This window comes from Diceros bicornis, chromosome 23 (assembly GCF_020826845.1).
Source record: "Diceros bicornis minor isolate mBicDic1 chromosome 23, mDicBic1.mat.cur, whole genome shotgun sequence".
NCBI lineage: Eukaryota > Metazoa > Chordata > Mammalia > Perissodactyla > Rhinocerotidae > Diceros > Diceros bicornis.
Genome location: NC_080762.1, coordinates 27333430 through 27360848, shown reverse-complemented (window position 1 = coordinate 27360848; position 27419 = coordinate 27333430). Strand labels below are relative to the sequence as shown.

Genomic DNA, 27419 nt, shown 5'->3' with positions numbered 1-27419 from the left:
TAGGATTTCAAGCTAAAAAGCTGTAGTTCAGGTAAAAACAGCAGGGCTCGATGGTTAAAGTCTGCACCAAGAGTGTGAATCTGGCCACTCTTATTATTTCATGCATGTGGATGACCCTGTAATGGGTCATCTGTGGGGAGTGGCTCGTCTTTAGGATACCATCTGATCCAGCAGGATCGTGAATGTGGAAGGACTTTGTAATCTGTAAAGGACTCTTCCAATATTTCCTTTGCACTGTTTAAATTTTACCTCCCGACCTTCTTCTTGGCAGGTCCGTAAAATAAAACCAATCCACTGGGTCTGTGTTAAGAGAAATGACTTAGACTCAGCCCTAGGCCAGACCTGGGAATAGAGCTAGAAACTGGCTTCTAACCAAGTTCAATTCCTACTTCACTCTGGAACTTGGAACAGGACTCTGCCTCACTTTTGCAGACCCCACCCCCATTTTTAAAATTTCAATTATCCAGTCCAATGATGCTGAATAGAACTCTACCTCAGAAGTCAGTCAGAACGCATGGAGGTGAAAAGGGAGATAAAATATTTTCCAAAAATAACCGTTATTCTATTATTCATCGCCTTAACTAGCAGAGATACTAGAATTTTTTTCCCGCCTTATAAATTGCTCAGAATTGGTGGTTTCCTTTTCTTTTGAAAGTATTTCTCATATGCTCCACTTTCTTGGATAACAAGTGTCAGAATGTTTTGAAGTTAAGTAATGTAATGACAGATCCTTTTGATTGTTGTTACGACTGTGAATATGGCTTGCATGATTGTCTATGAGATGACTATGTGTTAATTAATTTTTAGTTAAAACTATTTTTTATTTTTGCAAAAATAATACAGAATGGACATGACAGAAATAGTAGAATAAGTAATACAAATAAGCAAAAAGGAAAACAAAGCCTATAATTTTCCCACCTAGACACAATTACTGTCAACATTTTGATGTATCTTTTCATGTTCTTTTCTATGTATGATATATAGTTTTTTTAAAAAACAAAAATGGTCTTATAGTGTACTAACCTTCCTTTTAAAATTTAATATATTGTTTTTTTTTTTTAAAGATTTTATTTATTTATTTTTTTCCTCCGAAAGCCCCAGTAGAGAGTTGTATGTCATAGCTGCATATCCTTCTAGTTGCTGTATGTGGGGCACGGCCTCAGCATGGTCGGAGAAGCGGTGCGTCGGTGCGCACCCGGGATCCGAACCGGGGCGGCCAGCAGCGGAGTGCGCGCACTTAACCGCTAAGCCACGGGGCCGGCCCTAATATATTGTTAATGGCTTTTCATGGCAGTGAAAATTTATCTATGGCATATATTTTAGTGGGAAATAGTATTCCATTTTAGTCATTCCATGACTAAGCTATAATTTATTTAATCGGATTCCCATTGTTTGGCATATAGTTTGTTTCTAAGAAAACAATAGTGAGATAAACTTTCCTGAACATGCATATTTTTGTACCTATTTCCTTAGAATAGTCTCTGCAATGCCTAGAAATAAAATTGCTGAATCAAACAGTATGTAAATTTTTAAGGCTTTTAATGCATAGAATCAAATTACTTTTTCTAAAAGTTGAATCAATTTAAATTCCTAATAGTATGGGAGTGCTCATTAACACTAGATATTATAATTTTTTTAAACTTTCTCATGTTTATTTTTAGAATCAGTTTTCCTGGATTTTGTTTGATCATTTTTCTGTATTTATACATTTAAAAAAATTATTTGTGAAGATATCCAAATGTATTAGCACATTTTTTGAGTACATTCTAAGTGCTAGGCATTGTGCTAGGTGAGGCATAAAATGAAATAAAAGGTTTCTGTCCTCAGGTAACTTACAGTGTGTTTGAGATGGATGATATATTCTACTAGAACTGTGGAGTGAACTAGGACTTAGAGTGAAAATGGGAATTATATTTGTGGGAGAGGAAGGACATGGCTTTTCTCACATTCAAATGAATGATTGGGAGCTCTTTGAAAACTTGCTGCTTTCTTGGGTAGGATACAAAATTGAAAGCACATCAGTATTAGTTATGCAAGGCCTGGAATGAAAGAAACCAGTGGTGCCTACCTATATTTGAAAATCTGTTTGGTACTTTCAAAATAAGATCATTAGTCCTTTTTGAAGACCTTGAAGTACTTGCATTTCAGAGGTATTTTGAGAATCTGTAATTACTGAGAGTTTCAAAGTGAAAGTCAATTTTTTATTATTTATCTGGTAAAATGTTCAATTAAAAATCATTTAGGGGCTGGCCCCATGGCCTAGTGGTTAAGTCCAGTGCGCTCCACTTTGGTGGCCTGGGTTTGGTTCCCGGGTGCAGACCTACACCACTCATTGGCTGCCATGCTGTGGTGGTGACCCACATACAAAATAGAGGAAGATTGGCACAGATGTTAGGTCACGGAGAATCTTCCTCAAGCAAGAAGAGGAAGATTGGCAACAGATGTTAGCTTAGGGCAAATCTTCCTCAGCAAAAAAAAAAAAAAAAAAAAATCACTTAGGTTGAACTTTGACATTTGTATAGTACTTCCAGTTGAATAAAGAGAGTGTCTAATGAATGTCCTGGGAACTAAGTTCCAACAAAAATAAAATTTTCCAGTATAGAAAAAACTCAGAGGAGTGGGGAAATAGTAAAATTTCCTGCCTTTCCACCATCTTTCTTTTTTTAAAAAAATTCTAGGAAGAGATCATGCTTTCAGACTAAATGTTAGGATTTTCTTCTTTCCTTACGAGTACTGGAGGTGATAGTGGGAGTTGGAAAAGGGTGAGGAAGAAGTATGGGGGTAAAGTTTTAGAAGTGCAAAACAATTAGAGTCTGATGTGATGTCAAAAAATTGTCAAAATAAGATTAAATTTTAATTGTGAATTTTGAGAATCTCCATTCCAACACTACAAATAGTTAAGGAGAGTAGAGGCCAGTGATCAAATCTGAAAGCAAGCAAAGTCTTGACATAGGTAGATATGACATAGGTAGATATGCCTTGGTTGGAAACCTCTTTATATGTGATATTGACATCCTATGGTATGTCAATATGTGATATTGACATCCTATGGTATTTTTTCGACTTTTTGATTGGTCCAAGGAGGTAGCTTCTTTGGAATTGCTGACACATTGGACTGTGCAGAATTTATAATAGAAAGAAGCCTGGTATATGAATCAGAAGATCTGTATTTTCGTTCTGACTGTACTGGGTGATCTCTCATGCCTGTCATTCACCTTCTGGATGCTCTAATTTTCTGTTGTAAAATAAGAATGTCACATGGGTTCACCAAAAGTTTATTGTGGAAATCAAATACCTAACTCATAGGGTTATTGAAAGGAACAGGGGAGTTAAGGGATGTGGAAACAGTATAAAGTGCTATAAGAGTGTTAGACATTATCATTATAATTATAGTGACCTATTTTCCAAACCCAAATTGGACCACATGGTATGAGAGAGGATTTTTGTGCCACTTCCAAGGGCGAGAGGCAGTCTGCAAAATGTAATTCAGATGCCAGAATATTGAAATTTCTGGCACATTTTGATGGTTTATGGGAACAATGATAAAATATTTGAAATAGTGGCTGTTCAGTAAAATTTATGATGTATGATCACTATAATTATGATATTTCTTTGCAAAAGGTATATTATTTCTTATATAAGTGGAAGTTCTTTGATTTCACAGGATCTTAGAGCTGGGAGGGGCTTGAAGAGACTCGACTTCGGTTTCCCGCCCCAAGTTTCCAGGACAGATGCTGGGTGAAGATTTGGGGGGAAGCAAATTTTACGACATCCCTGCTACAGTAGCTTGTCCTATTATTGGACATCCGTGCCTCAAAATCTCTACATTTTAGCTCTTACCACCTTAATTTTTTCACCATTTTAAAAAACATAACTTACTAAGAAACTTATGTAGGAAAGGAATAATTCTTCTAATAGAACACTTTTTTTTTTAAGGATAGTGATACAAAAAATGTTGAAAACATAGCTGTTGGAATTCTTTACCAGAAGGACTTGAAAATCCTTATAGGCCAAAAACATTAATTCATTTCTCCTAGAATATGTTATATCTCTTAGATGGTAACTTCAAAAATCTATTTCATTTCCTTCGGTTTAGCACCATAACCAGCGTATATGATATCGACCATCAAATTCTACCCAGGAATTAAAAGTTTTAAATTATTTATTCCTTGGGGTTTTTTGATTTCTTAATACAATAGTGTATAAGACAGAGGTAGTAGTCTATTTCTTGTAGTTATATTATAAGAAACTCTGGTGTTTGTTTTCTCTTTCTTTCATCTTTTTCCTCCTTTCATGAAGGTTTGAGATTTATGGCTTGAGGCTTTATAAACCTTTCGTTTTCTACTTTTGTGGTCATATATCAAAACATTAAGGTGTTTATTTTTATTTTCAATGACAAGAAAGGGAATGCTTTCAGGTTAATTTTCGCTGACATTTATAGTAACTCGAAAATCATGGACTAGATCAAGTTCTTATTGATTGTCCCGTGAAGCCTCTGAATTTTCAGCACAAACCATAAACTAAGTGATGCAGTTAGGATGCCCAAATAATATGAATTTGGTGTTAGTAATCCAGTTGAGGTTTCAGTTTTTACCCAAATGTCTGAAACTTCTGGATCCCATCCCTGGGACTGGTTATGAAAGGCTGAATGGATTTGCAGCTGGACTAAAACAAACAAATCTATATCCTTGGCTGGGAGGTTTCTCCATGAACTATGCATCTGTAGCCTTTGTGTCACTTCAGAGGTTAGAAAGAACCGGAGAGAGAGGCGCCCAGACACAAACGGTCTAGAAAATTGGATATGGTGTCCAGGAGTTACTATGCAGAAGATTTTCCGTCTTCTTGGCACAGTTCTCTTAGAGATTGGGACAAACAGCACACAGACCAATAGGGTGGCTTGAACTTGGCTATTAACACTGTTGGAAATTGGTTTTTTGATGCAAGGTGTAATCCTTATCCTTGGAGATTTCTGCTGCCAGACCACTGATGGAGGACCTCGATTTGTGTGCTCAGGGACTGGAATTCTCCAGTCCAGGCACTCAGGTCAGTGAAAGAAATTGGGTGTTAGGGGAGACTGACTCCTCATTAAAGGGATCTCTTTTGATTGAGTAGAGCAGCATTTAGCTGCGTCCTCCTCAGTGGTATTCCAGAAGTTGCTGAGCTTATTATGTATATCAATCATATCATCTTTGTGCATTCATGAAAAGAATGTCTATTTAATGTGGACATGACCAGCCATCAGAGAGAATAAATGCCTTGCTAAAGCTGGATATGGGTGACTGTTGGCCTTGTGAATGGTAACACTGAGTCAATCTGGTTGGATTTTTTTTTTTAATTGCTTGTGCGCTATACCATCACAGATCGACCCAGTTGGAACTTTGAGCTTAAGTGGGTACTAAAACAAAAAAAAATCTAGCATCCTGTGGGTGGTTTGAAATGCCAGGTTTGTTTTTGTGGAGTCACTAGAGTAATATCTTTTCTTTTTTATGCAACCCCTGCTGAAATCTAAAGTTGTGAAATTCAAGAGAACGTGGAACTCACACGTCAAGCCTGTGCCTACTCTGGTTTAGCCTCGGTGCTTTGTTTCATCTATATAAATTATACATCCCAGTGTAATTCAGAAATGACACCTTCTAGGGAGAATGAGAAAAGATTCTTTGAGTCACAGAGAAGGTTAGAAAATATAGTTGGTTTGTTTTTGGTGAGAAGGATTAGCCCTGAGGTAACATCCATTGCCAGTCCTCCTCTTTTTTTTGCTGAGGAAGATCAGCCCTGGGCTAACATCTGTGCCCGTCTTCCTCTACCTTATATGTGGGTCGCCTGCCACAGCGTGGCTTGATAAGCAGTGCTAGGTCCGAGCCTGAGATGCGGGCCTGTGAACCCCCTGGCCGCTGAAGCGGAGCACGTGAACTTAACCATTAAGCCACTGGGCCAGCCCCTAGAAAATATAGTTTTTCTAGCCCAGTCTAGGAGGTTCAGGCTGCCTTGCCAGATAGAGATGCTTTTTAAAAAACTCATTAAACAAACATTTATTAAGCCCTTACTCTGTAGTATAGAGTCCTTTTTTTAATTAAAAATTTTTTCCAGCTTTATTGAGATATAGTTGACACATAACATTGTGTAAGTTTAAGGTGTACAATGTGTTGATTTGATAGATTTACGTATTGCAAAATAGTTATCACCATAGTGTTAGCTACCACCTCCATCCCATCACACAGTTACCATTTCATTTTTGTGGTAAGAACATTTAAGATCTACACTCTCAGCAACATTCAAGTATATGACACAGTATTATTAGCTATAATCACCATGTTGTACATTAGATCGCGAAAGTTGTTAATCTTATAACTGGAAGTTTGTACCCTTTGACTAATATCTCCCAATTTCCCCCACCCTCCAACCCCTGGTAACCACCACTCTACTCTCTATTTCTCAGATAGAGGTTCTTTAAGGTGCATTAAGATCATTAACATACACAGTCACATCTTGTTTCAATATCTAGCAGTTGTTAAGTTCATAAAAAATAGTCACCTGATAGTAAAGCTTTAAATCTGTCCAACTACACCCATTATTTCCACAGTTTGATATCGATAATAACAACAATAATAATACTTTACGTTTATATATTGATTTATAGTTCATAATGTGTTTTCATATGTTATCCACAATCGGGGCTGGCTGGTAACCTTAAAGATATTTGGTACTTCTGTGTTATTTGTCAGAAGATAATCATAGTGACCTCTGATTTCATGGAGAAAGAATCTGTCGCTAATGAAATTTGTAAGGCAAATTATGCTTTGATTTTTAAAGAATACTCTTGCAAAAGGGGAAATTAAAAAGGGAGACCCTTTAAGCCTATTCAGCTTTGTGTATGGTAGTGGTTGACAATTGAGAAATTATTTCCTTGCTGAATTTTTGCTTTATCTGTGATAAGAGTCATGTTAAGAAACAACACCTGAATCAGAAAACAATTCTAATTTAAAAAATTAAGCTGAGCCACAAAAAAGTTAATTGTTTTCATTTTCAAAATATTTTCTTAGCTGTTTTTGTGCTTTCCCTTTCAATATTTTTCTGTTAGTGTGGTATAGAGACTTTGCAGAAGAATATGCTAATATATGACTTCCTATTCGTAAGCAAAACTGACAAATACCTTTTTTCTTATTATCTTTAAAATGCAAATGTCTGAAGGCCTGTCATAATTGAATGCGTCATCCTGAGATTTAAATGCATTACAATTTTTGAACATGATTTGAAAAATGAACACAACTCTAAGGGAGGTGGAGCAGGGCTGGCAGCAAATGGGTGGTGCAAACAGAATTTGTTTTATGCATTCTTTTCAAATAGTTATTGATTATATAAATAAGTAGCCTATGCTTCTTTTTCAGAACTTTGCAGAAAACACAATGAATGAACTCCTTGGCTGGTATGGCTATGATAAGGTTGAATTGAAAGATGGTGAAGATATTGAATTCAGGAGCTACCCTACAGATGGAGAGAGCCGGCAGCACATTTCTGTTCTCAAAGGTAATGACATTTAATGTCCCTTTGTTCATGCAAAGAAGGATTAACTATCTCAACCTGCCAGAATTAAGTTGCTTTGGGACTCATTTTGTTGATTATGCCAATGGTTGATTTAAATGTACATCCCCAGTAGTGCTTTCCCATAAGCAGAATGCCACAGAATGTAAAAGAGCAACATAAAACAAAAATAGATGCCGCTTAATCTCCTTCCAGCAGTGGGAGAGCTAGCTAGACAAGGACTAGGGATCTTAAGTGCTGTGGTCCTGCCCACAAATTTATAGACAGGGACAATGTTTGCTAACTTCTCCTAGTTTCCTGAGCCCTTTGATATATCAGTTGTTGGGGACTGGTGCTTTCTCTTAAGTGAAATGTAAGGTTTAGATTTTCAAACTGCAAGAGAGAATCATAGTTAGTTTGGTAATTGCTCCTCCCCTCCATTTTTGGTGAGAATTCTAAAGGAAAGCTCTATTTCTGGGTTGTGTTTAAAGTTTTCACCCTTCCTCCATCCCCACAGTGTTGGATAGGGTAAGAAGAGGAAGAGAGTAGTAGATGATTGGATCCTATATTATTCTATAAGAATTTTCATCAAATCCCAGCTAAAGAGTAGAGAATAGAGGCTTGGTAGAATTAAATTAACACTGATTTTACCAGTAGGTAGCTATGCCAGATATTTCATGAGGGAAGCCTAGAACTGTTGGTGGTTGTTGATACTGATACTGAATTTAACAACCTAAATTTGGAATGAGAGTTTGATTGTCAAAGAAAGAAAGAAGAGAATGTGAAGAAGCAACCCATTTGGGGAACTTTAATAAAATGTGGGTAAAACTAATTATGTATCATCATTGGTAATTTGATCAGCATTTGCATTGCATTAAAAATCTATTGGCATAAACTACCTGTTCATGCATTTTATTTCCAGTCTCTAAGATAGAGCTTTTCCTTCTCATATGCCAAGCAACGAAATGTAAATGAGCTGTCCTGCAGGCATGTGGAATTGAACGTACGTGACAAATTTTATGTTAAGCTTGCTATGAAATTGTGCACATCATGTTATGGCGATAGTATCATCAATTTCACTGTAAATGAAAAATGCAAGTCATGAGTTTCTATTCTATAAACTAATAGCTCTAGGTAATATTCTTTGCCTCTGGGGAACATGGAGAGAGTGCCAAGATATGCTACTAGAGGGAAGAAGTTGTTTTCCATGGTTGAGTTTTTTTTTTTTTAAATGATTCATATGCAAGGATAAAATTCATAAAGTTCATATCATGGCAAGTTTTCTTTATTTTCATTTTTGTTAATTTTTAATGGGTATTAATGGGTTAATTTGAAGGGTCTACCCTGTGAAACAACAGTTTTCTTCCTAATCATCTGCTTCTTTCTCATTGGTTCTTTTGATTATAGTCTGACCCAAGGTTATAATACAGTGGGACCTAGTTACAGTGCTGGGGAGCACTTTTTAAGCTTTCCCACTGGTAGCCAGAGAGCGATGCCTGCTATATATCACCTTGTACATGGAAAAGGTTAATTGCCTCTCAATTTTCTATGGGCTTTTACAGTGCTAAAATTCATCACCACGATACAATTGGGATGTTAGCTATCATAGTGGAGCAAATTATAAAGGAGCCCATTGGAAATTTATGGTAACAAGACTGAAAAGGTCCAGGATGGTCTGTGGAGTTCTGGTAAAGTGTTTAAAGATTTGCAAGGAAAAACGTGTTTTATTACATAGCCATTTTACTTGAGAAAATGTGGTTTTAAGGAAAATAAGTGCTTTTGTCATATTGAATGTGATTTTTTTCTTTTACAGAAAATTCTTTGCCAAAACCAAAATTACCTGAGGACAGTGTTATTTCACCATACAATATAAGCACAGGCTATTCAGGGCTTGCCACAGGAAATGGACTCAGTGACTCACCTGCAGGGTCAAAGGATCATGGCAATGTGCCCATTATTGTACCTTTAATTCCGCCACCTTTCATAAAGCCACCAGCAGGTAAGTCACTACTGGGGTTTCCAATGATAAGGATTCATAGAAAGTTGTTTTAACTATCTTATGAATAATTATTAAGTGCTCTGGTTAATTTTGGAAAAGACTATTTTAGGAATTTTGTAGATAAGAAATGTTAGTGCATGTATTATTTAAATAGTATTGCTATATTAAGTGAATTCTGCAACCTGCTGCTTAGGCTGTAAACTTTCAACTGACAATAAACTTTTCCTACCACAAGCTACAAAAAAGTTATTTTCCTTCTCTGAAATCATCTGTTTAAAATAAAAAAGGATGAACTAATTTAAAAAATTAGATACTGACTGGTTAGCAAGAAAAAAGTAACCATGGTTGAACTGGATGGTGGTGTTGTGACGGCCAGGTCTCCTCTGTGAGTTTTCTGGAGGAAAGGGAAGTTTTATAAAGGGTATGTGGCAGGCAGACTTGTTCCTCAATGTGACTTCTTCGAAATCCACTTAAGAAACAACCTAGATTACCCATCTCCACCACAGAGTTCTTTCTAATTCCTGGAAAGCTGTGTTTGAGAGCTTAAAAAAAATGGAAATCTGAATTTCACTTGCATGAAAATGCAATCAGTTCTTTTATATTTCCAGAAAATTAGATAGCAGTATATTAAGCTACATGGCAGTGAGCTGAGCATGATGTGATATTGCAAACTATGTTACAGATATGTTCCACACAGAGAAAGAAGTTCAATAGTATTATATCTGGCTGCTTTAAAGTGTTAGAAGTATGCTAGAATGCTTCATTGCTACACTGGTTATTTTTCTGTATATTGAATTGAGTAATGATAAAGAGTGAGTTTTGATAGCAGTACTTACTGTAACTTAATAAAGGTAATGCTTGTATTTTTTTAGAGAAGATAGATGTTTGATTATGTTTCCATAAACAGTGAAGATATTTATAGATATAAATTCCTAGTCTTATGTTATAGATATATTTACACTGTATTCTAAGTGTTACTAACATTTTGCTTCATGGTATGGGCATATTCTCTTGCTTGGCCTACTACATTTTAGCACTAAAAGTGTCATTTCATACTAAAGTTCTCAGCTATATCATTCAAATCCATTTCCCTGTCAAAATCACTTGGAATTGCGTTGTCTACTAATTACTAACGTAATTTGTGTATCATATAAAGTTTGCCTTTCAAATGCCACTATTCTCCTTGGTTGATTGTTTTGTGATGCAGAGGGGCCTAAATTTATCTCCCAAGGGCCAAAGACATATTTGGCATAGAGCGACTGGAGAGAAGAGGGATGACTAATTTTGTAAATGTGGGGTTCCCGTTTGAATGTATGTCCCATGGCTTAGGTGAGTGGTAAGGATGACGAGGGTGTCAATAAAGCAGTGTGACTAAGTGAAAAGAACATGGGCTTCAGATTCAGCCAGATTGGGTTTAAATCTAGGCTTTGTCACTTACCAGCTCTGTGCCTGTGGACTCGTTACATAAGCTCTTTTCTCCTCAGTTTCCCCCTCTGTAAAATGGGGATCACAGTTCTACCTCATGGGATTGTTGCGGCCATGAGATGAGAAAATATATGTAAAGCACCTAGCATAGTACCTGCCACAGGGAAGCCATTCAGTAAACACTGGGCCTCTTTTTCTTTTTTTCAGTCCTTATCCTGCCCTAGAGTTATCATGCACATAATTTGTGCATAAAAAGGTGTGCATCCAAATGCAAATTTCCCTCTAAGATTTATTTGAGCAAAGCAAACAGCTTTAGAAATTAGCATAACTGAGGCTAACATGAGTTTGGCATGCCAAAAAACCTGCCCTGGAGTTTCCTGCCCAGCCAGCCACGTGGAATTCAAGCACACAGCTCCTATTTAACTCTAGTTCCACATCAGATCAGGAAATAAATATGCAAAGGGAGACAGGCCAAAAATTGAGCCTTGGAAGTCTTAGACATAGGAACTCTGAGGAATCAGAAGCCAGAGTAACCAAATGCCAGTGGTTTTCTGCTGTCTTCCATGCAACTCCACGGCGCTCATCTGTTGAAAACAAAATGTAGGGAAGGACGTGTTCAGTTTTCTGCTCTAAACTTTGACTCACTCCTACTCTAGGGTTCTGTATGACAAGACAAAGATATGGAAAGGTTCTCTGCTTTCAAGGAGCTTACTCTATTAGTCCCTAAGCAGAAACTTGCAGGAGAGATGAACTTTGATTTAGTTATAGTATCTAATGCAGGGGTCAGTAAAGTTTTTCTAGACAGGGCCAGATAATAGTTTAGGCTTTGGGGCTGTACTGTCTCTATCACAACTACTGAAATTTGCTGTGGTAGCAGGAAAGCAGCCATAGATAATACATAGACAAATGGGTGTGGCTGTGTTCCAATAAAACTTTACTGATAAAAAGGCAGTACACAGGGTTTGGCCCAGGGACCGTAGCTTGCTGACCCTTGTACTAGGGTAAGATTGGCAAAAGTCTCATGATAGCAGGAAGGTGAATAGAGTGTCTAAGAGTCAGGCTGTGAGCTTTGCCAAGGTGCTCCGTGTAATACCATAAGGAAGGGACAGTGACAAGGGCAGGAAAATCATGGGGTATTCAGGATATGTGGTGAGCTCTGGCACATAATAGGTACTCCACCAATATTTGTTGAATAAATGAATGGATGACTGATATTCAAATTCCTACTGCACATACATAAGACAGGACAGGCTACTTTGTTGTTCACTGAGAAAATGCTGGTATCTTGTCTGGATTAGTCCCGATGTGTCTGACCTTGACCATAGTGATGTCAGTAATTATCCATGGATAAATAAAGTCCATGAATTATCCAAAAACTTCTGTCTAGTTAATCATTTCAATTCTTCCTTTTGTAAGAGTTGGAAGAGTTCTTCCTTTTTACCAGAGTTGTTATTCAAGGTAATCGAGTTGAAGGACACTCACTGTCAATTTTCAAGTCTTATGTAGGTTAACATAGCATTCCTGAGGAAACTAATAAATGGTACAATGGCTAGAAACAAAAGGTCCCTCGATAATCAGCCCCTGAATAATTTAGAGTTGACTGTATCATGCAAGTGTCCACCTCTTGGGATAGGGAAGACAAGGATCATATGTATGCTTTGGATTCCTGGGAAGAAAATATTAGTGTTCAAATTATTCCTGTTGTACTGTAAACTGGCTTTGTGAAAATACTACTACTAATAATGCTTTATGTTTATATTAAATTCTTTACAGTTTATGAAACTCATTCACATTCATTATTTGATTTGATCTTTACAATGACCTTGAGAAATAGCATGTTAGATACCATTAAATAAAGAACTGAAGCTTAAATGGGTTAAATGGCTTTCTCAAGGTCCTGTGGCTTCTAAGTACTTGAGCCAAGACTAGTACTAAAGTCTTCTGACTTCTCATCCAATATTCTTTTTAATATAGAGTTGCCTTTTCAGCATATTTGTACAAAATTTCCCTAGACTGTATCAGAATAAGAATCCTTATTAATCTGCTGCTTCAGATTCCCCAGTGACAGGGGGTACAACTTGTTCCCACAAAAGATTATTTTTTAAGGTCCACATCTTTTGGGAGACCTGATGAGTTCTCTGACCCTGGGCATCTGTGAACTAGGATGACCTAGGAGGAGTAAAACCCCAGCTTAGTTTTCAAGTGCTTGCCATCATGAGACAAGTTGTTTCTCCTCTGAGGTACTAGAGGGCTCCCATCTGCTCAGGCACTAGTTCCAGAGTGTTTCATGTGCTCGGGCGGGCTCACCCCTGGATCTCATCCATGTTTGGCAGCCAGTGGGCCCAGTGGAATACTTGTGATTGGGAACACGGTGATACCACACTTGCTTGGATTTCCACTTTCCTTTTGTGCAGCTGCATGCAGAAGTGTGGGTGTAGCTTACTTCTGGGCCCGGGGAACTGCTTTTCTGTTCCTGCCTCCCTTTTCTTCAGAGAAGGGGAGCTCCCTGTGCTTTGGTGATTACCATAAGCATTGACCTTGCTTTGGCTGCACATGTTTGTGTTCAATTTTGTCCGATTTCCGGGGCTAAGCTGCCCTTCCCCCCTCAGAGACAGAATCTGGCCCTTGGTGTAGGGTTTGTGACATCACAGTCGTTACTATGGTAATAGACTTGTTATAAACACAGGATAATAGCCCTGATTTTGCTTTTTTTTTTCCCTCCAAGCAGTGAAGGGAATCACCATGATCCTTAAATAAGAATCACAGACTTTTCTGCAGACTCTAGGAAGTGGACAGAATAAGGCTTTGCCGTACAGAGCAGCCATTAAAAAAAACACAAATAACTGTTATAAGAATAATGTTAGAAAATAGTAGAAAGAATTGACCAACTCTTTATTTTTATGCAAATATTCCTTTATCCTTTTAGTTTGAATGAATATGAAAACCTCCTTCTTTGCTGATTTTAAAAATCACCGCAGGAGCATAGTCTGAAGAATATATATCAGCAAGAGTTTTGAAAGATAACTCGGGTTAATTATATTGTAACCTTGCTGTAATTCTTCTCATATTAGAGATTTTAATATGGATTCAGTCCTTTGGGACTTCATTCAAAGAGGATTGTGCCAGTGAAGGACTTTTCAGCATAGACTGTAAGAACTGTGCTATAGTGAGTCTCTATCAAGATATTATGCCTGCCCTGCTCCCTTGTGAGTTTCACTGTTGGAGTAAAGCCATTCGAAATGGATTTTAAACACAAATTTTTTACAAAGGCTTTACAAGTGTGATAGCACTCGGCTCCATTGACGGGAGGTCAGTCCTCTGTGGTGATTGGACAGATTTGGGTCTCCCCACCTTGTCTACTCCTGGTCAAAGTAACCAGTTGGGACTTGCCAGGGTTTTTATCTCCTAGTCTCAGACTTGCTTCATGACCACATTGTGCTCACAAGAATTAAAAAGAAAAATCAATAAAACCGTTCATGTAATTGTTTTTGTTCATGAGGAAAAGATGAAATGCAGCAACTTTTTCTAGTGAAAGTGTCACTGAGCCCTGCTGCAGAAAACACTATGTTTCTAGAAACGACATTTTAGATCTGAATCTTGACAGGTTTTCCCAGAGGCTTACAACTTGCCTATTACAAGTTCAGAATCCCTCTAAGTCCCTGAATACTTTAAAATGAAATGAGGGCCGGCCCCGTGGCTTAGCGGTTAAGTGCGCATGCTCCGCTGCTGGTGGCCCGGGTTCGGATCCCGGGCGCGCACCGATGCACCGCTTCTCCCGCAATGCTGAGGCCGCGTCCCACATACAGCAACTAGAAGGATGTGCACTATGACATACAACTATCTATTGGGGCTTTGGGGGAAAAAATAAATAAATAAAAATTATTAAAAAAAAATGAAATGTGAAAAAAGGAGAAATATGCTTCTCTGGATGCATTTATATAGCAGTTTTGAATAAAATATCTTTTACCTCAAATGGTAAGTGACCTTATTCGTATTCCACACCATGTGTGAGGTGAAAGGTAGGATCTGTCCACATGGCACATGCAGGTTTGTGTGGAGAGGGGTGAGATCCAGTTCCTAAGACCAGCTTCATTTCCTGTGTGCATCGCCTTTCTTTGAAACAATGACCATTTCCTGTCTTCCAGGATGGTTTGCTTTCAATGAGCTTTCTAAATTTGTGTTCAGTCATAGTCATGGAAATATGATATATTTTTTCAGGCAAATCTTGAAATTCTTAAGGGGTTATAAGAACTGGGCTCTAAGGAACCATTAGCTTAACTGAGAATATGGAAACATTCACGTGATCTGCTAAGCTCTATGTATATAGTTGAGTAACCCACAGTTAATAAGCATGTTACTTTTTGGCACTTATAATTCTTGCATGGAGTTGTACTTGTAGGGAAGTGGGAATCAGAATGTGGTTTGCATTATGATCATTATTTATTTTATCTGTTATTCAATCTTCTTGGGGCTTGCATATGAATGATGTATTCCAAATAGCCATTGAAAAAACAGGATTTAATCAAAATTGCCTTGCCATTTATTTATTTGTCCAACTTTTAAAATATGATTATTAAATAAAATTACCTAGAGTTAATGGGATTTGGATGACTTACTATTTATGTAGCAGATACATTTCTCAAAAAATAAAAGAAGAGGTTCACTGGATCCTCAGATTTGGAGAGGTTTCCAAATCACTTAGGACAAGGACAGGAGAAATTATGGTGAAGGGCAGGAATAGGAGTAGTAGTTAGTAACGATATAATCTCATCATAGCTAATATTTTTTGAGCACTTTTTATGGGCCAGGCATTGTACTGATAGATAATCTCATTTAATTTCTACAACATCTCGGTGTGGATGCTATTAACCTTGTTTACAGGTGAGGAAACTGAGACTCAGAAAAGCTAAGCAACTTGCCTAAGGTCACACAGGGGATAAGTGGCAGAGCTGATATTTGAACCCAGGCATGATGTCTCCTTAACTCAAATTCATAACCACTGGATTATCCAAAACATGGTGCCAGTCTTTCAGTCAATTATGTATTTACTGAATGTTTTTTACATTGTACTAGATAATACAAATATATGTATCATCATCCCTAACCTCCAAGAAATTACAGTGTAGTTGGCGTATAATCAAAACATCATTCTAGTTTGACTTTGGAAAGTATGATATAATTTTAGCAGCATTTGGAGGGTATATGGCAAGAGTAGAAGGGCAGTTAAAGTGGGGTAGCAGAAAGTCTATGGGCAGATAATCAAGAACTGTTATATTTGTAAAGTTGAGGAGAAATGGCGCCTGAAACAAAATGTAGGCTAGAAGATAGTCATTTGAAATTCAAAGTGATTAATAAAAGACACAAAATGAAGCCTAAAAATGTTATCTACTATGATATGGATCCTGTTTTATCATTTTTTATGCAATTGAGGGGTCTTGAAAAGGTCTAAGTCAAATTTCAGTATGTTCAATCATTGTTAATGCCAAATGGAATGTGTAGTTTGAATGGTAACATGATGTGGTGGAAAGACTACCAGAGGAAAACCCAGGAGACCTGGGTTGTCAATAGCCAGCTGTGTCATTTACTTACCATATAATCTTGGATAAGTCACTTAGCCTCTCTGACCCTCAGTTTCCTTATCTGCAAAATGATGTAGTCAGCTTAGGTGATCTGTAATTTCCCTACATTTATAAAATCCTGATTTTGTGACTTTTGATAGTGAATTGCCCACCTGATTTTATGACTTGAAAGGGTATATTTTAATATGCCTTAATATGCATTTGTTGACTGATTAAACATATTTAAATCAAACTCACCTAGATATGTAATTATGGCAGCTGAAAACTGGATGGAAGATTTTTGCTACTTGGGACAACTTTCAGTGGTTGTTAATTTTTACTCTGGAAAAGTGAGTGACTTGAAATAATAGATTTAATTTTTTTAAGATAAAAAGTACTAGAAAACTAGAATGATGTTTTGAGTAAGTAAAAAGACTCTATGTATCATCCATATGTTATTAGACCTAATCATTTTGATGTTATACATAAGTAGTGATCATTGCAAGTAATTCCCAGAATTTCTGCAAAAAGAAAAGTCACACTATGTCTAATTTAACTCACCAAAACAGGCACAAGAAGAAATAGAAAACCTGAGTAGTCTTACATCTTTAAAAAAAATTAAACAATTAAATCCTTTCTACAAAGAATATTCGAGCTTCAGTGGTAAATTTTATCAAACGTTTAAGGACAAATGAAACCAAACTTAGAGAAACTCTCTTAGAGAATAGAAAAAGGAGAAACACTCACTTGTTTTATGATCCCCACATGATCTTGCTCCCATTACATGACAAGGGCATTAGAAATAAGGAAAATGATAATTTAATGTAATCGGAGTACATTAAAATGGAAAACTTATGTTCCCCATGAGCACTGATTCAGAAATCCTAAACAAAATCATAGCAAACCAAAGCCACTGACATATATAAAAGGATAATATATACATCATGACTAATTTGGATATTTTTCTAGGAGTGCAAGGTTGATTTAAATTTTAAAAATCAGGCCATATAATTAACCACATTAACAGCATAAAATGCAACCTCATACAATATTCTCAATAGATGCAGAAAAATAATTTGATAAAATTTAACACAATGAATCATAAAAACTCTTGGCAAAGTAAGAATAGAATAGAACTTCCTTAATATGGCAAAAAATATGTGTAAAAACCTACGGCAAACATCATACTTTATGGTGAAATATTTAAAACTTTCCTCTTGAGATCAAGAATGGGAAAAAGATGACCACTATCACCACTTCTGTTTAATTTTGTGCTGAAATTCATAGACAATGTAATAAGGCAAGAAAAAATATAAGATCTGAAAGGTAGAAATGACATTTTGTTTAGAACCTGCCCCTCAATCTACAGGAAAACTATTATAATTAATGAGTGCATTTGTCAAGGTCTCTAAACACAGTCAATACCCCAAAATCCATTACATCTCTATATACCAACCACAAAAAAGTTAAAAAACAAAACTTAAAAATACCATTTAAAGTAGCGTCAAACCATCAAATATCCAGGAAAAAATCTAACAAAATATGTGAAAGATTGTTACACAGAGAACTATAAACATTACTGAGAGAAATAAAAGGAGACCTAAATCAATCGAGGGCCACACTTGTTTATGGATTGGAGACTAAATATTCTAAAAAGGCAGATTCTTCCCAGATTAATCTATATGTTTAATTCAATTATGATAAAAATCCCAGCATAAAATTTTGTGGAAATTAGAAGGCTGATCCTAATATTTACATGGAGATGCAAAGGGGCAAGAATAGCCAAAACAATCTTTAAAAAAAAAAAATTCGAAAACTTATACTACCACATCTCAACATTTATTGTAAGACTAGAATAATTAATACAATGAGATAATGATACAAGGATTTACGTATAAACCATCGCACTGGAGTCCAGAAACAAATCTAAACAGATACTGATTTATGACAAATATATTAGTCAGCTTGGGCTACCATAACAAAATACCACAGACTGGGTGGCTTAAACAACCAAAATTTATTTTCTCACAATTCTGGAGCCTGAAAGTCTAAGATCATGGTGCCATCAGAGTTGATGTCTAGTGAAGACTCTCTCTTTGGGTTGCAGACAGCAACCTTTTCCCTGTATCCTCATGTGGCAGACAAAGCTGGGGGGAGAGAGAGAGCGATTTCTGGTGTCTCTTCTTATAAGGGCACTAATCCCATCAGACTAGGGCCTTACCCTCATGACCTCATCTAACCCTAATTAACTCTCAAAGACTCCATCTCCAAATACCATCACATTGGGAGTTAGGGCTTCAACATATGAATTTTGGAGGGATACAAACATTCAGTTTATAACAACAAAGATGTATATGGAGCAAAATGCAATATAGAGCATTAGCAGTGAGGAAAGTAGAGACTTTCCCATAAATGTGCTTATGGAAAAAATGTACATTGATTCTTTACTTTGCACCATTCACAAAAATCAGTTCTAGATGGGTTATGCATCCAAATGTGACAGATAAAACAATAGAACTTGTAGAAGAAAGCCCAGGAGAATATATTTATGATTTTGATTAGGCCAATATTTCTTTTTTGTTTGTTTGTTTTTTCATACGTTTATTTATTTTTTATTTTTTTTATTATTTTTTATTATTTTTATTTTTTTTTAATTTTTGTTTATTGCAGTAACATTGGTTTATAACATTGTAAAAATTTCAGGTGTACATCATTGTACTTCTATTTCTGCATGGACTACATCATGTTCACCACCCAAATACTAATTACAACCCATCACCACACACATGTGCCGAGTTATCCCTTTCGCCCTCCTCCCTCCCCCCTTCCCCCCTGGTAACCACCAATCCAATCTCTGTCCCTATGTGTTTGTTTATTGTTGTTATTATCTACTACTTAATGAAGGAAATCATACGGTATTTGACCTTCTCCCTCTGACTTATTTCACTTTGCATTATACCCTCAATGTCCATCCATGTTGTCACAAATGCCTGGATTTCATCATTTCTTATGGCTGAGTAGTATTCCATTGTGTATATATACCACATCTTCTTTATCCATTCGTCCCTTGACGGGCACTTAGGTTGCTTCCAAGTCTTGGCTATTGTGAATAACGCTGCAATGAACACAGGGGTGCATGTACCTTTGCAAATTGGTGTTTTCAAGTTCTTTGGATAAATACCCAGCAGTGGAATAGCTGGATCATATGGTAGTTCTATCCTTGATTTTTTGAGGAATCTCCATACTGTTTTCCATAGTGGCTGCACCAGTTTGCACTCCCACCAGCAGTGTATGAGAGTTCCCTTTTCTCCACATCCTCTCCAACACATGTTGTTTCCTGTCTTGTTAATTATAGCCATTCTGACGGGCGTGAGGTGATATCTCATTGTAGTTTTGATTTGCATTTCCCTGATAGTTAGTGATTTTGAACATCTTTTCATGTGTCTGTTGGCCATCTGTATATCTTCTTTGGAGAAATGTCTGTTCAGGTCTTTTGCCCATTTTTTAATTGGGTTGGTAGTTTTTTTGTTGTTGAGATGCATGAGTTCTTTATATATTTTGGAGATTAAGCCCTTATTAGATGTATGGTTTGCAAATATCTTCTCCCAATTGTTAGGTTGTCTTTTCGTTTTGTTGATGGTTTCCTTTGCCGTGCAGAAGCTTTTTAGTTTGATGTAGTCCCATTTGTTTATTTTTTCTATTGTTTCTCTTGCCCGGTCAGATGTGGTGTTTGAAAATATGTTGCTAAGACCGATGTGGAAGAGCGTACTGCCTATGTTTTCTTCTAGAAGTTTCATAGTTTCAGGTCTTACATTCAAGTCTTTAATCCATTTGGAGTTAATTTTTGTGCATGGTGTAAGGTAAGGGTCCACTTTCATTTTTTTACATGTGGCTATCCAGTTTTCCCAACACCATTTGTTGAAGAGACTTTCTTTTCTCCATTGTATGTTCTTGGCTCCTTTGTCAAAGATTAGCTGTCCATAGATGTGTGGGTTTATTTCTGGGCTTTCGATTCTATTCCATTGATCTGTGTGTCTGTTTTTGTGCCAGTACCATGCTGTTTTGGTTACTATAGCTTTGTAGTATATTTTGAAATCAGGGAGTGTGATACCTCCAGCTTTGTTCTTTTTTCTCAGGATTCCTTTAGCTATTTGGGGTCTTTTGTTGTTTCAAATAAATTTTAGGATTCTTTGTTCTATTTCTGTGAAAAATGTTGTTGGAACTTTGATAGGGATTGCATTGAATCTATAGATGGCTTTAGGAAGTATGGACATCTTAACTATGTTAAATTCTTCCAATCCAAGAGCACGGAATATCTTTCCATTTCTTTGTGTCTTCTTCAATTTCTTTCAGAAATGTTTTATAGTTTTCGGTGTACAGATCTTTCACCTCTTTGGTTAAGTTTATTCCTAGGTATTTTATTCTTTTTGTTGCAATTGTAAATGGGATTGTATTCTTAATTTCTCTTTCTGCTACTTCGTTGTTAGTGTACAGAAATGCAACTGATTTTTGTATGTTGATTTTGTATCCTGCAACTTTACCATATTCGTTTATTACTTCTAAAAGTTTTCTGGTGGATTCTTTAGGGTTTTCTATATATAAGATCATGTCGTCTGCAAATAGTGACAGTTTCACTTCTTCCTTTCCAATTTGGATCCCTTTTATTTCTTTCTCTTGCCTGATTGCTCTGGCTAGGACTTCCAATACTATGTTAAATAGGAGTGGTGACAGTGGGCATCCTTGTCTGGTTCCTGTTCTTAGAGGGATAGCTTTCAGTTTTTCACCAGTGAGGATGATATTAGCTGTGGGTTTCTCATATATGGTCTTTATTGTGTTGAGGTACTTTCCTTCTATCCCCATTTTATTCAGAGTTTTTATCATAAATGGATGCTGTATCTTGTCAAATGCTTTCTCTGCATCTATTGAGATGATCATGTGATTTTTGTTCTTCATTTTATTAATGTGGTGTATTACGTTGATTGATTTGTGAATGTTAAACCATCCCTGCATACCTGGAATAAATCCCACTTGATCATGGTGTATAATCTTTTTAACGTATTGTTGTATGCGATTTGCTAGTATTTTGTTGAGGATTTTGGCATCCATGTTCATCAGTGATATAGGCCAATATTTCTTAAACTACACACTAAAAGCACTAACCATAAAGAAAAAGGTTGATTAAATAGACTTAAAATTAAGAATTTCTGTTGATTAAAAGACATCTTTCAAAAGAATGACAAGGCAAGTCACTGAGTGGGAGATGATATTTGTAATGCATATCCCACAAGACTCATATTCATAATGTATTAAGAGTTCCTATAAATAAAAAAGAAAAGAGCCCAAAAGAAGAATGGGCAAAAAATGTGAATAGGCATGTCACTAAAGAAAATATCCAAGTGGCCCATAAACATATTAAAAGTTATTCAACCTCATTAGTCATTAGGGAAATAAAATTAAAAATAATAATGAGATACCAGTACACAAACATTAGAATGGCTAAAATGAAAAAGACCGACAATACCAACTGTTGAGGATATGGCACAACTAGAACTCTCATGCCTTGCTGGTGAGAGTGTAATCAGTATAACCACTCTTGAAAGCTGATTGCCAATATCTATTAGTGTTGAACATACATATATCCTATTATCCAATAATTCTATCCTAGATATGTAATCAACATAAATGTGTGTATATGTGTGCCAAAGACATATAGAAGAACCTTCATAGTAACATTTATTCCTAAGAGCTAAAGACTGGAAATAATCCAAATGTTCATCAACAGTAGTTAGCATAGTCTCCTAGGGGTTCCTTGGATGGGCTTAGGTGAGTGAGGGTGGGCTTGGAAGTTGAATGTGAAATTGTGAGTGTATGCATAATTCAGAGACAAAGATCCTTGTCTCAAAAATATTGAGTCCTTGACTTAGAGACTTAGATTTCAAAAAAGGTTTTTAACTCCTTCTCCTGATTTAAGCAACTAAGCCCTAGAATGTAATTTTAACATTTTAAATCTGTATCTAGTCTGTTCATAGCTTTCTCAAATCAAGTATTTAAAATGTCATCCTTCCTTATTCTTAAGGAATTATCGTCTATTTAAATGAAATATACCATGGTGAAGCTTATAAATTAAGTGGTAAGCATAAGGCATAAATATCCCTTACAGTGGTCCACTTGAGAGCTGCTTTTGATGTGGTGTAAAGTGGAGAGAAATGAAGGGTGCTGGGTGAGTGACAAAAGTAGGATATACAATACTTCATAACAGTGGTTCTTATCAGGGGTAACTTTGCCCTCCAGGGGACATTTGGCAATATCTGGAGATATGTTTGGTTGTCACAATTGGGAGAGGGGCTGCTACTGGCATATAGTGAGTAGAGGCCAGGGGTGCTACTAAACATCTTACAATGCACAGGAGAGCCCCACAACAAGATATTATCTGGCTGAAAATGTCAATAGTGCCATGGTTGGGAAACCAGGCTCTACAGTGAGGACAGCTCTGTGTATGGGACACCTCTTGCACCACTTCAGATCCTCTTGGCCCCACTTCTTACTCCAGTGATTGCTGTAGTACTTTGAAAGGGCCTTGCCTCACGCCTGTGGCATATGTCTCTAGCTTCTTGCTCTGGGGCTTCTCTGATATGGCAGCTTGAGCATCCTGTAAGTCCTTTCAGCACTCACTTACACATGCACAAACCAGAAGTGTGGGGAAATTAACACACTAGATTGATGGGGCATGAGAGTTGATGAATAAATTCTTCCTCCTTTTGTCCCCTGGGTGAACAGTTATAAAATGCATTTCATAAACTCCAAAAAATGTTCTTTATGATTGAACACCAGTCTCCCTTAGCAGTGGCCAACTCAGTAAGACGTCGTTATGTTGGCTCTTCCTCCTCATCAAGTTCATCCCCTTGTCCATCACTCCTACTTCCTGGAATCACATGCCCAATAATCTAGCTGCATGCAAGTCGTCGTCTCAGATTCTGTTTTCTGGGAAACTCAGAATAAAATACCACGTGTGGAAGTCTGCAATGAAAGATCAGAAATTAATGGAAAAGAATGTAAAGTTAGAATTTTGTGAACATTAATGTTTTTCCTGTTAAAGTCAAGCATAAATATATAACAAAGGAGTAAAAGAGGGTACCAGATTCTTGGTGGTGCAAATGTTGGAGAGCTCAGAAAGGACCACTTATAAAGTTGTCCTGTCAGCCAAAGATTTTCTAAACTTCTTGTGGTAAGGGTAAGGGACAACAGTGGTGGCTACACAGGAGAAAAAAGGGAAAAGTTAAGTCAGGAGTTCAAGAAAAAGAGGAAAGGAAAAAGAATATCCTCTGCCAGCACTCCTTTAAATGGATCTTGTTATTTTGAGAGATTTAGAATCCTAGAATTTTAGTTAGGAGGGACCAAGGAGATCATCTAGCTAAATGCCTTCTTTTACAGATGACGAAAATAAGGCCTGGAGAGGCTAAATGACCTTTTCAAGGTCACTCAGTTGCATTAATGGCAGAATCAGGGCCAAAACTCACTTCTGAAGTGGGGACACCATCTAAACATGGATTCTTAAATCACACACTCCTGTGATTCCTGAGGCAGCCGAGAACTTCTCTTGGCATTATGGAAACTCTTCTTGGGGGTATGACCTAGCTAGAATAATACTTTCAGAACACCCAGCCCCAGGTCATCAAGGAACTAAGATGCTAACAGGAAATAAGAGGAAATGTCAGCTTTCCCTTGCTTGTGGAGGATGGCTGTGTTTCTGGAATTAACCTAGACTTGACTGAACTGTTTGCTATTAATTATTTGAAGGTATAAATAAAGTTTGGTTAAGAGAGAGAAGTGGTGGTGGAGTTGGTAACTCTTGTTATTCTAGGGACATTCCCAATGCTGACTTCTCAAAGTTCCTGTTAAGTTGAGAAGACTTAGTTCGTGAACTTGGCCAAAGAGAGTGGAAATAATGATTGCATTCTGTTCTGGGGCTTTTCACTGGTGTTTCCCTCTAAGGCAACTTTGTTCTGAGTGATTACCAAAGATGGTGTCCTTGGCTCCCCCTGCTTTCCTGCCCTGCAGGGCGTCCAACCACCCAAGGTGCACCTAGTAAGGATTCTGCTTTTTCTTTTCCTTATGTTGAGCCCCAAAGTCAGACATTTCATTCTAGTAAACAAGACAGACATGGTCACTGTCTTAATTGGCTCACTGACTGGTGGAGGGGACAGACATTAAAAAGAAATTTCAGTCAGGTCTGATGATGATCAAGTCAGGAGTGCTGTGGGATCTGACCAGGTTTAGGGTCAGGAAAGGCCTCTCTAGGATGAGGTTTAAGATAAGATGTGAAGGAGCAGCAGGACTGAACCAGTCAAGGATTTTGAGGTTGTGGGTGAGGAAACAACACTTGGAAAGGCTCACAGTGGAGACAGAGCCTCAAGGAAAGTAAAAGAAGCCGGAGCCCCAAGAGTAGACATGCTGAGAGGCTAGCCTGGTCCTGGGAGCCAGGGAGGCCACACTGAGGAGTTCCAGCTTCTTCTTGAGGGCAGTGGATAACACTGAAGGGCTTTGAGCAGGTGAATGCAGTGATGAGATTTGTGTTTCAAAGAATTCCTCACATCCAGAGTGGAGGGAATGAACTGGATGGGAGTGAGATAGGGGCACCATGTGGTATGGGCAAGAAGTGTCGGTGGTTTCACTGGAATGGACAGCAGTAAACTCCATGGGGACAGGGCACCTAGAACTGTGTCTGGTACATAAGTAGACTCAATAAATATTGAATGAATGAATGAATGAGGAGGTATGTTATGAAAATATTTCAGACGACCTTGTGATTAATCAGAATGTGGGAGGGAAGGTGGTGGGAAGCAGCAGGAAAGATGCCAGATTTCTGCTAGCAGGTAACTGCATGGATGGTAGGGCCAGGAACTGAGATGCAAAACACAATAAAGGGGCAGATTACGGGGAGGGGTGTGTGGGCAGTGTTGGACACGATGAGTTTAGATGTCTGGGAGGCAATTGGAAATAATATGTCATGGGAGATAACTGTGTTGATTTGGAAATCTTCATCTTAAGGATGGTAACTGGAGTCACAGGAGTACGTGGATGATATGGCCCAAGGGGAATATGTACAAAGAGAGGACTCTGAAAGATTTCCAGTTGGTGTGCCCTCCACCTTTCCCATAGCTGGGCTGTGTTGGCATGTTATGTCTCATCACATTCCTGAGTAGGGATTGGCATGGGGCCCCTTCAGAGAGTCCTTCGACCATTAATTACTCTCATTCAAGAGATCTAAATAAATATTTCAAGATGGGAGGGATGAAGAAGGAAGTAAATTATGTTCCAGCAGGTTCACCTTGGTTCTTTTAATGAATTTATGAGTGAAGTTCTTCTTATTCTTCAATCTATTGAACTTGCAGTTCGGGGCGTGGAGGGAAGAAGAGGGCCTGAGGGGAAGAAAAGCAGCACTTCACGTGAATGCTTAACCCCTCCCATGTGTCCTTTTGACCCGAGTCTCTACCCTGTCAGCTCACCTTCCCCAGGATGGTAGCCCCAGCATGGTATGCTGCTTGGCAGGACTGCCCAGAATGCTGAGAGGTGGGACTTGGCCTGCTGGTCAGTTGTGTTGGGGCTGTTTATGCCCTTCTCTGTGGTCACCGAGAACACCTGGCTCCTATGACCGCTGGTGGTGACAGAGCCCTGGGAGCAGGCCTGGCTTTTCCATGATCCTTTTCTACTGCATGTTGGCATTTTACACTGAGGGCAGCCATAGAAAGCTCCTTGAGGACAGGAATCATGTCTGTCTTGTTTGCCAGTGTATTTCCAGCTCCTAGTATAGTGTTTGGCACAAAGTTGAATAAATAAATGAATCCTTTGTCTATAATCAAGGTTTCCCTTCTGGGGACATTTGTCAACCACTGAGGGGCCCATTAAGTGTAATTAATGGGACAACCAGATTTCAGAAGGGGAAATGAACCTTTCAGATAAATAGTAGGTGATAGGAATACTTTTCTTGCTCTGAGGTCCTATGAAAAGCAGCTTGACCCTTTAGTCATAATATGCTGCCATTTGTATTTCTTTGGACGTGATGCCCCTCTACACAGGACGGGCTTGGAATTGCTTTTCCAGCAGTGATGGGTTTGTTGGTGCATACTTTTTGACCTTGCTCTCTTGTCCTAATCACATGTACTCATTGGCTAGATGCTGGGGCTTAGTGAGGGAACTTCAGCCATGTAGGAGAGAGAGGTCCAGGGGAGAGCAAACCCATGATTGCAGCTTCATTGTCCCAGGGCATCTTAGATTGGTCAGAGGGTCAGATCCAGGGTTCAGGATGGGGCACAAGATTTTACTTGAACTCCTTGTCTATGGCAACTACCCAATGAACATGAATTATTCAGTCTGCTCAGAGCAGTATTATTACTGTCCCATTGCCTTATTGTTGATTTCTGCCATTTTCTCTGTAGGACTTGACAGGAAAAGTGTTGCCTTCTCTGTAGTTGATGCATGTAGCAGACACCACAGGATTTTGTGAACCATAGGTGTCTTTGTTCAGTCTGGTGGTGTTTATTGAGGACTAGTAGGTGTTGGTCAGCATGCCCAGCACTGGCCACAGGGCTGCAGGCCTTGTCTTTCTGCCTAGTGTGACAAAGGAGGCTCCTGGCAATGGAGGATCCAATTCTGGGCAAAAGAGGAGAAACCTTCCTGAGAATTAATGACCCACATGGAAGTGCTCATGCTTCACTGCTAATGTAGGGCAGTGGAGCAGCACATCCCAGGGAGACTTCCTCAGAAGTCCAGTCTTGTGGATTCTCTGTGAAAAGGTATGTCCATGGCCAAATTTGTGAAATACAGCACATTCTATCTGCCTCTTGAAGATTCCTAATTATACATTGGTGGGACCAAAAAGTCTTACAGTAAAGAGCTTAACTTTGTTTAGCCCAGTGTTG

The 27419-nt window shown here is 37.9% G+C and overlaps 1 protein-coding gene across 2 annotated transcripts in view; it reads left to right on the top strand.

Moving 5' to 3' along the window:
- Window positions 1-27419, top strand: part of SOBP (sine oculis binding protein homolog) — a 160565-nt gene that overhangs the window by 6540 nt on the left and 126606 nt on the right. For both annotated transcript variants that reach the window (XM_058566520.1, XM_058566521.1), the window contains exons 2-3: window positions 7386-7524; window positions 9332-9517. In XM_058566520.1, the coding sequence (XP_058422503.1) occupies window positions 7386-7524; window positions 9332-9517 (325 nt within the window). The remainder of the gene's footprint in view (window positions 1-7385; window positions 7525-9331; window positions 9518-27419) is intronic.